At 48.7% G+C, this 15583-nt stretch overlaps 1 protein-coding gene across 5 annotated transcripts in view; it reads left to right on the top strand.

Moving 5' to 3' along the window:
• Positions 1 to 15583, top strand: part of chd3 (chromodomain helicase DNA binding protein 3) — a 49475-nt gene that overhangs the window by 28104 nt on the left and 5788 nt on the right. For 3 of the 5 annotated variants that reach the window (XM_088910445.1, XM_088910444.1, XM_088910449.1), the window contains exons 33-40: positions 140 to 226; positions 1165 to 1287; positions 1794 to 1902; positions 2462 to 2594; positions 3540 to 3735; positions 4848 to 5011; positions 5458 to 5584; positions 9103 to 13762. In XM_088910445.1, the coding sequence (XP_088766571.1) occupies positions 140 to 226; positions 1165 to 1287; positions 1794 to 1902; positions 2462 to 2594; positions 3540 to 3735; positions 4848 to 5011; positions 5458 to 5584; positions 9103 to 9308 (1145 nt within the window). In that variant the 3' untranslated portion in view covers positions 9309 to 13762. Of the gene's footprint in view, positions 1 to 139; positions 227 to 1164; positions 1288 to 1793; positions 1903 to 2461; positions 2595 to 3539; positions 3736 to 4847; positions 5012 to 5457; positions 5585 to 8196; positions 13763 to 15583 lie in introns of those variants that run through there. The other 2 variants (XM_088910447.1, XM_088910446.1) reach the window with 2 other exon arrangements.

Raw genomic sequence — 15583 nt, 5'->3', positions numbered from 1 at the left:
TTGACAGCATGGCTAAGAATCCTCTTTCGGAGTCGTGATAGAAAAATGTGAAAAATGTCTCCTGCTCTTGGTCTTAAATGTGCTTCTTAGAGGGGGTTCCTCACACATCCATCTGAAGTTTTCCTTATCTCTTGTGTAGATGAAGAGAAGTCCGAGGAGCCAGCGGCAGCAGAAGACGCAGAGTCCAAGGAGAAGCCAGAGACGCAGCCCTCTGAGGTCAAGAAAGGTGACCTGACTGACCGCTGGGCTTTGTAGATCCATCTGTGTAGTCTGCCATTAATGCACGCGTGTGATGACTCCCATACATGTGGACTACTTTTGCTCTACATAAAGAAAACAGCTGTAAGGCCTTGCAAGATCAACAGGTTTGATTTCAGTAAACCAAACTGTATCGGGGGAAAAAAGGAAAAGGTGTCCGATTTCAGTCTGAGCTTCTGAGAGACTTGATGGTTTTCAGTCCAGTTTAAAAGATGTCATTATTATCTCGATTTACTTATATTTAGTTTTGTTCTTTTGGAGGCCATTGAAAGTTTAAAAGCTTCAACCAACATACTTCATTCAAGGTACTACAGGTTCAGACAACAGTGCTTCCTTCTTTTCAGCTGAAGGATCAGACCAGTAAAGGGTAATTGTGTGAAGGCTAGGACGGATGTAACACAGTCTGAATGACTGAGCAGATAAGAAATCATTCTGCAGAATTACTAGTGAACTTATACATGCTTCACTTAAAAATAAAATACTTTAACTTGGCGAATAATTAAAATTATAACGACAGTAGTTACATAGAATATTGGTAATACATAAATTATTTCTTGGGAGAAGAGGTTTCCACAGAATTTCTCAGTGACTGGATTTCTCCAGGGAATGATGGAGGAGGCTGTTGTGTGCATCTACGCGACAAGATTTGGCCAGTTTCCATCTCTCCCTAGCACCTGGAGAAGGTCCTACAACCAAAACGTTGTCTATTTACCTTTCAGCATGGAATAAATCTTTATGTGTTCCTACAGTACAAGAATAACATAATACAAACTAAATGCTCATATGTATTTGGGTTTTGATGTTGTAATATTAGAACTGTCTTGCACATCCTATGGCATCACAGAAGCCTGGGTCCATGCTGCCTCCAGCTGACCTCTGACCCCCCCCCCGTTCTTCTTTTTGCAGAGGAAGTGAAATCTGAAAAGGATCCTGGGAAAGAGTTGAGGGGGTCGAAAGAGGAGGTCAAGGGCAACGGGAGGACTGAGCGCCCGCGGTTCATGTTCAACATCGCTGATGGCGGATTCACAGGTGATGTAAAATAAGAATTAAGAAGGATTGGTTGCAAATGAGGAGGCCATTTGTCTTATTTTCTTTCCTTTGGATAGACTTTGTCCAAAACTTTTCAAGAATTATAATAGTTGTATAAAATTTTGTTCTCATGGCCTTCGGTTTTCAAGACTTAACAAAATTCAGATCTTTTACCCTGTCCATAAAAGATACATTATTGAAATTTAGAAATGCCTTTTAGCAAGATTAGGTCCTTCAGTCTTTCCTCATTGCTCATCTCTTTACACTGGAGGATGGATCCTGTTGGTCTTCTCTGGACTTTATGTAGGGCTGCTTCATCCTGCTCTGTAATGTGGGGGTCAAAAATGTACACAACAGAGTTTTCCCTGGATAATGTGTTTGTGCTCTGAAAATATCTGGAGTCTTGTTATCCCTTCTCTCCGCACCCACGCGCACTTGTTTACTTCCGCACGGGCGCGTGGCTCCCCGTCCTCACCGCACGCGTGTCTCTCCCCACGCCCCCGCAGAGCTGCACACGCTGTGGCAGAACGAGGAGCGGGCGGCCATCTCCTCGGGGAAGATGAACGAGATCTGGCACCGGCGTCACGACTACTGGCTGCTGGCGGGCATCGTGCTGTATCCTTGGCGCCGTCGCCGTGGAAGCCGGGGGGATGCTGGGGTGGGGAGGTGAACTGGGGTCTCACAGAGGCAGTGATGCCAGTGTGGGCACCAGTGGGAGACGTGTGTGGTTAGTTTGAGTTAAGGTTGGAAGGCTTTGTTATAATTTGTATTCTCCCGTTTTATCACAGAGGTGCTGGCATCAGTTCCACTGATCCTGTGCTCATGTGCCAATTGTCAACACATCACCTGAGGCATCAGACTGTCTGAAGCTCTTGGCAGTGTTCAAACCGGTTATAATTAATTGCATTCTGTTAACTGTTCTTGCATGCATGACTGTCAGTTATTTCATTGTGTTTGCTGGCAAGATACGGGGTCAGTTCATAGTTTGTGAGCTTGTGACCACCATTTACTCGTATTCAGTCAGAGAGGATATGACCACCAGGTGGGGCAGTTCCTTTGCTTGCTGTGGTCAGTCGCATGATATAATGAGGACCCTGTAGTTCCCTTTGGAGCTCTATACCCCGTAGCATATCTAAGACTGGTTTGAAAGCTGTGTTTCTTTGACTGTGTGGAGGCATGGCTACGCTCGCTGGCAAGACATCCAGAATGATTCGCAGTTTGCCATCATCAACGAGCCCTTCAAGACAGAGGCCAACAAGGGCAACTTTCTTGAGATGAAGAACAAGTTCCTGGCCAGGAGATTCAAGGTGAGTAGACTGACTAGTAACCCCCCCCCAAGTCAACCCCTGCAAAATGCAAAATGGACATCTCTCAGCCCCTTGGTGACTAAATCCGTTCCTGATGTGTTGGGTTTTATTTTTTGCCCATTTGTGTGTCCTCTTCTGCACTTGCGTTCTGCATCCAGTCCCACTCTCTATCCTATCTGTGTCTTAAGAAAGTTGTTGGAGGGCAGGGAAACAGTTTGACTCTTATACAGCAGGCAGTGTAAGAGAAATGAGTAATAATCAGGGAGTCAAAGACCAGTGCTTGAATTGTGAACCATCTGGTAAAACAGTGCCTGTACTTTCATGGCTGGGCCTAGCACACTCCACAACCCCACCCATCTGCTAGAAAGATTAATCTGGCTTAGAGTATTGTCATAAATCTTTGAAATACAGGTGCTTTGGAACCAAGGTTCTTTGCTAAGTATGGCTTTAAAATAGTAGAAAAATTAAGTGCAGTTTGGAGTTGCGAACTGAAGTGGAGAAGAGCTTTGGGAACTGATTTTGGATCAGTGTGCAAGGGAAGAAGTAGATGCTTGTGTGTTTTTTTGTTTAACATTTTGTTTTGATAAATGTGGCCTGGTCTTCCTGTTATTGCTCGTCTCGCGTGTTCCACATCCTGTCTGACACGTCCTCTCTGCTCTGCTTCTCTGTCCTCACTTTCACTCCTAGTGGCAGGCGCCCTCACCTCCTGCTACCTCTGCAGGGTTATTTTTCAGCAGGTCACGGTCAGTATTAACCCCCCCCCCCCACGCGCTCTCTCCCACTCTGAAAGGGTTTTTTCTAGCACTTGTGTCCCCAGTTCCCTTCCAGCCTCAGCACATGAACCCCTTCTCTCTTTATCTCTACCGTGGTCTGCTGCTCCACTGTTGGAACGGATGTGTCGGTATGAATCTGTCTCTCGTTCTTCTCTCCCTGGGCGCCGCTCAGTTGCTGGAGCAGGCTCTGGTGATCGAGGAGCAGCTACGGCGGGCAGCCTACCTCAACATGACGCAGGACCCCAGCCATCCAGCCATGGCGCTGAACGCCCGCTTCGCCGAGGTGGAGTGCCTGGCAGAGTCCCACCAGCACCTGTCCAAAGAATCGCTGGCGGGCAACAAGCCTGCCAATGCCGTGTTGCACAAGGGTGAGCAGCATCGCAGCCTTCACTGCCTACCCCATCGTTCTACCCAGAGCGCCCTGGCACTGCAAAAACACAAGTTCACCAGCAGGCCCTGCCAAAGCCAGTACCCAGGCCTTTGAAAAAACAGCTGGTTGAAATCCGCTAGAAACCAAGGAGCACAGTGGGCCAAACGGCCTCTTGTCTTCTCTAACTTTTCCCCATCTGAAACACCTTGGCACTGATGAAGCACGCCCACTCCAACCTTCCCGCAAAACCTCAAAGTTCACGTGGACAGGTATTACCATTCCGGAGAAGACCAAATATTAAAAAACTGAAAAGTTCTCTCAGGGATAGTAATTCCCGACAAACAGGTGATGGGTAAACATTCCCATGAGGTAAATGAATGCTTTTTCTTTGGGTCTGTTTTCATCCCGTGTGGAATTCAATGTCAAGTAGAGTAAAATACAGTAGAGAGAAGTAACTTACGAAGTAAACATGGGTGATCCTGAAGCACACACGTGTCTGCAGTTTGTAATGTAAGGATCCGACAGTGTGTGTTGCTGCTGCTGCTGGTGGGACTCAGATCCGTGTGTGTTGGCACTGCTGTGGGTGGAGCTCAGATCCGTGTGTGTTGGTACTGCTGTGTGTGGAGCTCAGATCCGTGTGTGTTGGTGATGCTGAGTGTGGGACATAGATCCGTGAGTGTTGGCACTGCTGTGTGTGGAGCTCAGATCCGTGAGTGTCGGCACTGCTGTGTGTGGAGCTCAGATCCGTGAGTGTCGGCACTGCTGTGTGTGGAGCTCAGATCCGTGTGTGTTGGCACTGCTGTGTGTGGAGCTCAGATCCATGTGTGTTGGTGATGCTGAGTGTGGGGCACAGATCCGTGAGTGTTGGCACTGCTGTGTGTGAAGCTCAGATCCATGTGTGTTGGTGATGCTGAGTGTGGGACACAGATCCGTGAGTGTTGGCACTGCTGTGTGTGGAGCTCAGATCCATGTGTGTTGGTGATGCTGAGTGTGGGACACAGATCCGTGAGCGTTGGCACTGCTGTGTGTGAAGCTCAGATCCATGTGTGTTGGTGATGCTGAGTGTGGGGATCACAACAGTGTGCTTATCAACGTGTATTGCTGCTGCAGTGTTGAACCAGCTGGAGGAGCTGCTCAGTGACATGAAAGCGGATGTGACTCGGCTGCCGGCCACGCTGTCCCGGATTCCCCCTATAGCTGCCCGCCTGCAGATGTCCGAGAGGAGCATCCTGAGCCGACTGGCTAGCAAGGGAAACGAGACGCACGTTGCTCCGGTAAACATCCACGCTCATTGATCTTCACATAATAACACTTGTCTATAGAGGGACTAACATACATCTCTATATTGCCTTTCACAGATTTCATTCACCTCCGCGTGCTCCAGTGAAATTAACGAGTAACTGAGCTATGGTCCTCTCTTAACGGTTCATGTAGTGGCCTCAGTGTATTTTGCCATACATATGCCTGTTGGATCTGTATATATCTATCTGGATTTGCAGTGAGGTTGATTGAGACCTGCTTCCACTTTTGTATCTCCTGCACAGAGAGGACCTGTTGCACACTTCATTGCAAGATTACTGATGAGTTCAGAGGGGTGTTTCTTTGTTAGTAACTGGGTGCTTTTTGATATGTGATGGCCCCATGCCCTTACCTCTGTACCATGCAGTCTGTGATGCTGAGACCAGTCCTGAGTGACACTGCCCCTCATCTCTCTCTACAGCCCATCCCCCCAGGACCCTATGCCACTCCACCAAATTTTGGGGCCCCCTTCACCCCTGCTCCATCAGGAGCTGTGCCAATGGGGGGTGCGAACTACAGCCAGATGCCTCCTGGGTCCTTCATTTCAGGTCAGTGGCAGAGATGCATCTAAAATCTGACCCTGCACTCTTCATTGCATTTAAGTCGGTTATGTTCCAGGCAGTGTCAGCTGCTGACTGTGATCAGGAAACCGCGGGTGATTTTCAGAGCACTGCCAGGGTCGATCGTGCTTTATCTGGCCAGTATCTTCTCAGCTTTCAGTGCAACAGCAGCTCTTTACACAAGTCTAGAGGACTCATGCAAGCTTGAAGTGATGTCAGTGTGCGATGAGCAGCTACTCTTGCTTAAGACACTGTGGGGCTTGCAGCCTGTCAAACAATGGATGGCACTGACTGCTGCTCTCTTTCTTAATCTCCCCGTGCAGGGCAGGGGTTGCAGCTTTGCTCCAAGTTGGTAAACTGTCAGCTTTTCCATATTGATAGGTAGAAAATAGTTGGTGCTTCCAAGCAAAAAATAAACAGAGACATGCAAGACTCCTGTGGTGCACTGGCGAGCTAAGACTTCGAAATCCAGATGGCTGCAGTCATTCTCATTACCTGACTGCATTCCCCAGGCAGCAGTGCCGACTGACCTAGCTCCCTATATATCTAGCAGGATTTGCTTGAATCAGCCAGCATGTCCTAGGGTTACCAAGCAGCACTTGCTCTGGCTGACTGGGACAACTGTGAGGTTAAAAACCATAAGAAAGCTCACAAAAATCGGAGGAGGTCTCTCGCCCTGTCTAGTCCTTTTAGTATCTATTAGCTACTTTATCCAAGGATCCCAACCAGCTGATTCTTGAAGAAACCAGTGTATTTGCTTCAGTAACATGACTCCCACCACCCTTTGCATAAAGGCATAAAGACATGCCTCCTGGTTTTGCTGCTTCCATGGAGTTTCCACTGGTGCAGTCTGGTCTGTGTTAACTATCCCAAACATGTCCACTGGATGACTTTGACATTGTGTTTGAGATCTGTGAATGCTTGGATCAGATCCCTCTTGTAGTTTTCTGTCCAGCACTAACATGTTGCAGGTCTTTCAGCATGTCAGGGCAGGACATTGCTTTAAGCCCCAGATGGAAGGGCTGATTCGTGAGCTGCAATATCTTTCTTTAAACATGGCGACAAAACACTGCAAAGGCTCGCAGGGTTGTCAGTGAGAGCTGCGTTAGGCTTGCCTCTCGTCTCTTCCTCTGCTCACGGTGTGAAAAAGAAGCTGACAGCCTGTGATTTGAAGGAAGCGGCATAAATGTTCAATTTTTCCGAATTTAGAAAAAGTGGAAAGCGTGACTTGGAGATGGGGCTTCAGGATTAGAATGGGGAAGCGATACTGTCTCCTTTTATTGTTCCTGATTTGTGCGTACTGTACCTGTACTGGTGTTTCTCACTGCACACAGGGCGGGAGTTATTCAACTTGGCCTATACGTGCGGTCAAATTGCAAATTGTAGAAGTTGTTAAACTGTCATTTGTCTATGTTTTTGTTGTTGCTGTATCTGGGGTTTGTGTTTTATTCATTCTGGGCTTGACTTGGATACTGGTCGAGTCAGAGTATCATGCACGCCATCCAATCTAACTGACTGTTACACATACTAAATACAGGCTCTCAGGGGTTCGCGAATGATGTATTTTCAGTGCTGGCAGGTCTTGCAACAGCAGGGGAGCTGCATTGTGCTGTGTTATGATACCACGACACTTTTCCCTCCATATTTGAGTTTGCAGAGCTGTCACACATGTCAGTGTGCCTGTCAAGACATGTTAACAGCATTTCTCTCCAGGATCACATGGTACAGTGTGGAGGCTCTATTCAGCTGCCTGCCAGCTGGTTAAATCTGGAGTGGAGTTTACTCTCTTCCCTGTGCTCTTGGAAAGTTGCACGAAACGATTTGTGAGCGGCCTTTTCAGATGTCTTCTGTGTGTGTCCCGTGCGAAAACCGACACGTGTATGAAAATGTTCTTTTTTTCCCTGTCAAATCCTGCTTGGACCTCCTTAGAATAGGAATGTTCTTATAACAGTGGCTCTCGCCATTAAACTCTGCCAACAGCTTACATTGAACAATTAAAAGGTTGCATCTGCAAATAAAGAGCTGAAACACGACAAGGCATTTGTGACTGCTGAAGTGCTCGTTTTTAAGTTAATTATTCATTTTTGGCGATTATTGGATTATTTGGACCATTTACCCTAGGAGCCCCATGGCGGTCTCATGAGCCTCCAGCCCCCAGCTCTGCCTCAGGAAGGCCTTGCAGATGAGAGATTTCTCCCTCTTTTCTGTGAACGGCCCCGGTCGGTCAGGCACCATAGTTCCAGCGTTGGTTCTGAAAAGCTCCAGATGCGCGTGCTTGGTGAAGCTCTGTCACTTCAGCGTTTCCCGTTTCTGTTTTCCCGTTGTCTCTCACGCTGATGTCATATTCCTGTCGTGTGCGTTCTGTTTGCCTGCCTTGCGTGCCGTCTGTGCTGCACACACGGCTGCAGAGGGCAGGGAAGGGTGCAGCCAAGGAACTCAAAATGGGACCAGCACTCTAAAGTCCATTGGCAGCTGCTGTGTGCGTGAAAACCTTTTCTCCTTAACACTCTTTTTTTTCCTTCTTTTGTTTATTTTTGCCTCTGTGTGTGTGTGTATAACTTTTTCAAGTTAAAAAAAGAACATTAAACTCTCTCTCTCAGCGATCCGGACTGTTGACTGTACGGTAGCTGACGGGATCACCCCGAATCCCCAGTTTAAAGTCGAGGCCACATGAGGAAGTGGTGAGGGGGGCAGCCCTTGCTCCTTGACACTGGCCAGCTGTCTGTAGCCCCAGCAAGGATGAGTATTGCCACTTCCTGCGGACTCGGGTGGGTTGGAAGAGCCTCAGCCTTTCGGGAGTGTTCAAAAGGGCCACATGGTCTCCCAGTAGTCCTGTTTTCTTTTTCTAACTCTGTGTGTCAAATAAGAGCCAATGCCCCTTTGTAATTCCTGAGCGGAGACCGTGGTGACGATAGGAATTTGTCCTCCCCTGTGTTGATGGGGATCTGGGAAAATGTATCCGTGGAGTTGCGTTTTTTACAGTAATGCGATGGATCATTTATGCCTGACCCAGTCTGGTTAATGGTAGTGGAAACTGGGAAGCATGTCTTAGAAACAATCATAGCAGTGGTTTAAAAAGGCCTCTGTGTTAAACTGCGTGGCTGTAGGTGAGTGTCAGTATGTATTCGTCTGTGCGTGTGCGCCCGTTTGTGTTTTAATTTCTTTGATGTTTTCACATTTGGTACCAGAACACTTAGCCCTGAACCAAAGTGGATTTCAAAAAAAAAGGAGAGGAAAAAAACAAGTCTAGACGACAGGAGAACACAGGAGAGGGGGAGAGGGGGAATATAGAAACACAACCAGCGAGCGCCAAAAAGACAATGTGGGAAAGAAAAAAGAGGAAATCGTGCACCTCCTCCATGCTGCCCGGCGAAAGAAATTTCAGAACCCAGGATTTGGGATTGTGAGCAAAAGCAGGACCAAAAGAAAAATGAAATATTTAAAGAATGCGTTTGCATTGCTGCTGTGACCTTGCCAGTATACAGTGTGACTTATCTGCCCTACAGAAGCCACCGCCTGCTTGAAGACCAAGGAGTACGATATTCTACAGCGCCAGCGCGTGGTGGACCTCTGGAAGGATGGCAAGTCGGAGGGGGCCATCGGCCAGGAGCTGCGGATGCCCAAGTCCACCGTGCACAGCATCATCGTCAAGTACCGGCTCAGCAACACCGTGGAGAACTTGCCCCGCAACGGGCGGCCGAAAAAACCGTGAGGCAGCACAAAACCCAAACACCTCCCCACTCCCATTCCCCTCCCACCCCTCCACCTCCCCCATCACCACCCCTTCACACACCCCTCCAGCACAAGCCCGGTCCGGAGCGATCCGGGAGTGCCCAATTCAGCACCAGACTCACCCCACACACACACACACACACACCCTCCCCCTTCGCTCTCCTGGCACGGCACCCCCCCTCCACACGTCCCAACGCCAAGAGCGGAAAAACTGGCGCTTGCTGTCCCCGAGGCCGGAGGAAGCCGCGAAGACCGAGGCTTTGAAACGGTTTTGCCTCGTCACGCCTCCACCTCCCACTCCCGTCTCTGCCTCTGTTCAGTCCTCCGGGGGAGGAGGCGGGCACAGATCGCCGCTGCCCCTGGAGAAACGTGGCGAAGACTCGCGCTCCGAAACGCTGGGATCCAACCGCTCGCCGCTGTGGGCTGCCGCACGTACCCCAGACTTGCCCACCTCCCCGTCTCCCCCCCTCGTCATCCCTCCTGCACGGCACCTTGAAACTCGCGGGAGACGACAGATCTGGAAACATCTCATGCCGGTCTGCCCTTCTGTCAGGATGGGACTTGATGTCTTCCGGTGGATCAAGTAGAGACACCCTCAAAGCTGTTGTCCTGCCTCCATGCTGGGGACTGAAAGGAAGCCCCTGGCAACAGATGAAGACAGAAGGAGAAAAGCTGAACTCCAGAGCCGATTTCTAAGAATGCCCGCATTTCCCTTTTCTGCAAAAGCTTTCATTCTTTAGAGGAAGCTGAAAGGACAGCAAAAAGACTCCTGTCCTCTCACACTCACACACACACACAGCTGTGGGAACCGGATTCAGCTTCTGGGAGCAGGGCAAGGAAACTGCAGACTGTAGTCCTGTTTGGAGGAAGAGGCAAGTTCTAGGAAGGTGCTTTGATTCCCCTGTTTGAGACGAGGAGAAAGCAAAGAAAACGTTGAAACGTCAAACGCTAGAACAGATTGCTGTCTGTGGCAGGGAAACTGTGCCGAGCTGTTACAAAGCCTCGGCACAGAGGGCTCGGATTAGGCAGGTGGAACAGAAGTAAGATGTGTACAGTCCTGCTCGTGATGGAAATGTGGAATGCAAGCGTGTAGATCTGTTGAACTGCGGTGACCCACCAGGCACAAAATGGAGGACACCCAAACACCCACAGCGTTTAGTAGACTGGGCTTGGCGTGTCACACAGAGGGGAGCTTTTTCCCGCTTGCTGGTGGCGGGGCATTTTCACTGTACTTCAGGCAGCGCTTGTTGTGGCGTGACGCAGATCTTTGTCGACCGGTGAAAGAGAAGGACCCTCGCCCCAAAGCAGGGGTGCGGAGCTCTGAAACACCCATCGCTCTTCAAAAACACTTCTTCCGTCGAATGGGACCCAAAGCTGCTTTCCCAGCTGGCCTGGAAAGAGTGCGAGAGGTGTTGCGCGTGTGCAGTGCTGAGGCGTGACTGGGGGGGGGGCCGGGGCTGGGGCGTGCTTTAACGAGGGCTGCCAGCGTTTCGAACGCGTCCTGCCAGCCTGTCGGCCTGTGTTCTGAGGAACAGAGTTGCGCCGGTGTTGCATCTCGTTGCTTCTGTGGGTTTTTTTTTTTTCCTGTCACGAGAATTATCATCTCGCCTGTGTATCGGGCGGACCCGCCTTTCGCAAAAAGCTCCCACGAAAAGGAAGAGATGCACCTGCAGGGTGCGCTCAGAATCCGTCACCGCTGCAGACGTGTTTACGTTAAGAGCAGAGCTCCAGACCGGCGGGCCCTGCCTGTGGGAGAAAGCAGGCAGAGCTCTCAAACCTGGCTGCCTGAGCCTTTGACTGGTTTGTTTAGTCTACGTGACAGAGTGTTTTAGAAGCGGCTGTTTTGATGTGGCAGTAAAAGTGGGAAGCTGGTCGCCCCTGCAGACGTGTAGAGAAAACAGGATGTCCAGTTACATCACAGATTGGGAGGCAGCCTTTTTCACTGTGATTTACTTTCGCTCAGCTGGACATTCACATGAGTATTTGTGGTGCTTCATGACAGCTGTGCATTTTTTTTCCCCTGGGTTTGTGTTGTACTTCCAGGAGAATCGGATGAGACTTCCATCCCACAGCAGTGGGGTCCATCCACTCTGGATGACCATGAGTCGCTTTCCTGCTCCATAGGGTGGCTGGTTTGTGCAAGAGAAAATCAGTTTAAATACCTTGTAGGTCTGATCCCGTTTCCTTTCTAATTTTTGTCTGCCGCTCAACCTGACAGCAAACTGCAGTCACAGATCCCGAGCTGATAGAGAACACCAGCCCTCCAGTCCTAATTACACGCCCACCCCTCACTCCCCACAGGGGAGTGAGCCGCTAATGTGCGCATGTGATACGCAGCTCTAAGCATAATAGAGAGCTGACACTATCATACCAGTCAGCCCCACTCAGGGCTTGAACCAGGCAATGGGGCAGAAGACTGGTATTTGCACTATTAGACATTTGTGGCAACAAAACCCAGCCTTTAGCTTAGAGGCTTATCAGGCCAGAGCCTGTCCTGGTTTCATTTGTGTTAAGTGGACTGAGAGTGTATGGCTGTTGTTGGACGCTAGTCCATTGCAGGGTTACCTCCAGCATTTCAGATTACCGCGTAGGCAGAGCTGGATAGACTGGAGCAATAGAGGGAGAGAACATTGATTAAGAGTACAAACAGCTGTGTTCAAGTCCACTGTCAGGACTTGAACACAGCCCTTCAATAATCAGTTTAGAGTCTTAACTCTTGCTTGTTGTTGCTCACTTTAATCCCTAATCCATTCTGCTGCGGGTGCTGCCTTTTGGAAGGTAAACCATTAAACCAGTGTCTGGTCTGTGCACACTGCTCACGGAGCTGTTGTGACAGAGGGGTAAATTTTAACCTCCTACCTAAATCCCCTCCGCCAAGTTTAATCAGGCTTGAAATGTCATTCCTGCTCCACTCTTCAAATACACGGATATTTACAGGTATTCTTTTAGCAAGCACAGCTTAACACGTTTCCCGGCAAATGTTGAGTAAAAGTAAATGACAGAGGGGAAAGCCTTGGAAATATTGTGAGGAATTGGCACCCAGTAAGAGTTCCTATCCCAGATATTGTCCAATTGATTTATCCTTGGTTTTGAAATGGCCACAATTACCTCATAAGTCTGGTTTTGATTTCTTGCTCAAAGAACCCAGAGAGGCACTTTTTACTGGATTAATGCCTGATATAAAATTGTAATAGAGGTTGACAGTGAAGCACAGGTTGGAAAATGAGTTTGTATTTCTGATTTAGAGGCACACACACCTCTAAATTCAAACTAGGGGTGTGTAAAAGCCTCAGCAAAGCACCACCCATATTCCACTGTTTACTTCCTGAAGTTTGAGTTCATGTTTCATAATGGGCTCCTGGAATTGCCATAGGCATCATGCTACAGTATCTTATGCTGATCCTTTGAATTGATCATCTTAAACTTGACATCCTTACCTTTAACTTTTGACCAAAACTCAGAACCATGCAATCAGCACTGGACGTTGGAAGAAACGCATTTATTTCTCATTCCTGTGATGATGTTTTGTAATTCATTATGAGCTTGTGAACTTCCCCCCCACCCCAAACGTGGCCTTTTTTTATTTTTGGACCAAATGTACTGTCAATTAAAGCAGTTCACCAAGACAGAAACTCCTGAGTCTTTCTCCTCTCAGACTGAGGTCGGTAAAGAGCCCATGTTTGTAATGAACCGTTTGTATGTTCCTTTATTTTCATACTTGGCAGTGTTCTTCTTCTTTTTCCTTAATTAAATGTGGTATGCCGATCTCCCTCCAGGGAGCATGATTAGCTAATTCACTGTGGAGGTGTGCTCCTGCAGTCTGAACAGGAAGGACAGCGAGTCGAGCTCAGAGAGGCATTTTGTATCGGATTAACGCCCAATACAAAAATCGTAATACAGGCTGACGCTGAAGCACAGTGTGGAAAATGAGTCTGTCCGTCCCTTGTATGTAATAAACAGGGTGCACACTTTCTGTCCCTACGGGCAAAACCTCAGCCTTGAGACTTAAGTGCACTGTCGCAGAAGTCTTTCTGTCGTTGACCGGGTCTGTAACGTGGCACAGAGCCACAGGGCGAGCCGCTCTGCAAGCTGGCAGCAGTGTCCCCCGCCACAGTACCAACAATCAGCTTGCATCCAGCCCCTTCCAGACCAGCACCTTGTTGGACAAAGCAATAAAAACAAAGGGTTGCCCTTTGGCTGCTGGAAGTTTGTTACTCTTGGCCCTGAACTGAGGAGCTGCTCTTCCCGTATCAATTGCTTGTGTGTGAGGGTGAGACTGCGTGTGTGACATCCGTACACCCCCGTCCCCCGCCTCCCTCCGGTCAGGTCAGCCAGTTTGTATGAAAACAAAACTTGAGGAATTTGTATGTTATTTTATATTAACTGAATGTACATGTAATAAGCTAGCATAATTAAAAAAAAAGGCTGTCACAACTTGCTTTTGAAGGGTCTTTTTGTGTTTGTTAAGGGTTCTTTTTGCACAAGGACGGGAAGAGGGAGAGGAGGCCATGGTTGAACAGCATTAAAACATGGTCTTTTCTCCCTGTGTGGCTCTCTCCCTCTTCTTTCTCTCTCTCTCTGTGACTCTGCTCCTTTCCCACTGTCTGTCTGTAATCTCTCTCTCTCACTGACACACTATCCTGAGCTCAGCGTGAGTGCGTGGGAGGGAGGGTGGCTGTGTTGCTCAACTCCCCAAACAGGATTATTCACGGCCGAAACAGCAAATCTTCCCTGAAGTCTGCCTTCTTAAACGAAACCGTTTTTAATTAAAATGATCTTGGTCTCCTAAAACAAGCCAACCATAACAAAGAAACACAGGGCAAAAAAACAAATGTATTCAACCAGTGGGACAGGAGTTGAGTGATCTGTCGCCAGCGCTTCGCTAAACAGTGCTGAGACCCCCTTCCTGCAATTCACAAGCACTTCACCTCTTGTCCCTTGTCGAAACATGGCCGTTTCCGGTTTATGCTCCAGGCTGGAAAATTGCCTCCAGTATAAGCAGGACTTTGTGGATGTTTCCCCCCCCCCATACTGTTAGGAATGTGCAGATATTGTTCGCTGGCAGAGCTCAACTCTCCACCCACCATTTTCTTAGGTTTCTGAATTTTGTTAACAGCGTACAAGAGCATCCTGGCTCCCTTTCAGCCTTCTTCCCCCTACTCCCAGCTCCCTGCAGGCCGGCAGCTGCTTCGAGCAGCGTTTTCTGAACTAAGGCAGTCTTAATAACAGGAGGTGCTTCTTGCTGCAAGGGGTGGTCTGTGCCTTGAGCCAGCTGGGATCCTTGCAGAAGAAGCTGGATGAGGTTTGCCGTGTGAAAAAAGGCTGTGGTGCCGAGTTTCTGATAGAGACGTCACTTAAGGATACTGCCGAGTCTGCCATGAGCGACATGTTGAGTGTGTCTGGGCCGAGCGTGGGACACTTTCACGTTTCTTAGTTGTTACAGGAAAAAAAACAGTTCCAGAAGGCAGTAAAGCAAATGAATGGCACAGGCTCTTAATACTAGCAAGGGAGGGTTTGATGTTAACGGTTAAGATTTTCTAGTACAGTGATCAATAACCTTTTAACTCCCACAGCCCAGTTTTCATCAGGAGCGAGAAACAGATAAGACTAGCAACAGGGCTGCGTTTGTCCACATTCTGTTCTTGGGGCGTGGCGTCCGCAGCCGTTTTTCTGATCTGTCTGAAAAGATAACATGGTTTGGTGACACAATCTGGGAGTACACTGGGCCAATCGCAAGAGGCGGAGGGCAGGGAGGCTGGCTTCACAAGCTACCCCTACGGGCTTGGACAAGGGACGGAGACAATGAGAGAGTGCGGGTCCGACGCAATGTGTAAAACACGTGACTAGAGGGGGTTTGGATAGCTGCACAGAGGGGAGTCTTGTCTGGTATTTAGGACTGAAACCAGAAAGCAGGTTTTTACAGAAAATTACAATAAGGGTCAGCAACACACTTCTTGACAGGTTGTTGAAGCTTTTTCCCTGGGATCCTTTAAAATGGCTGAATGGGTAAGTTATTGCCCATCTGATTAGTAGTATGAAAAAGAACCTCTTCTCTTGTCTATAACCTACATGTTCTCATGTACAAGCTTCTCTGGGTGGGACTGGGGGGCTGTATCTGATAGGTTGGTAGTTTTCCTGGGTGTGGCTAGGAAGGGATGAACCTGGTTTGATTGGTTGGAGATTGTGGGCGTTGCTGAGTTGGCAGGAGGCTGGGATGGGGGCAGTACATCCAATTGTAGGGGAGTTTCCATGGGA

Source organism: Atractosteus spatula, chromosome 3 (assembly GCF_055471065.1).
Source record: "Atractosteus spatula isolate fAtrSpa1 chromosome 3, fAtrSpa1.hap1, whole genome shotgun sequence".
NCBI lineage: Eukaryota > Metazoa > Chordata > Actinopteri > Semionotiformes > Lepisosteidae > Atractosteus > Atractosteus spatula.
This window is presented reverse-complemented; position numbering and strand designations above follow the sequence as displayed.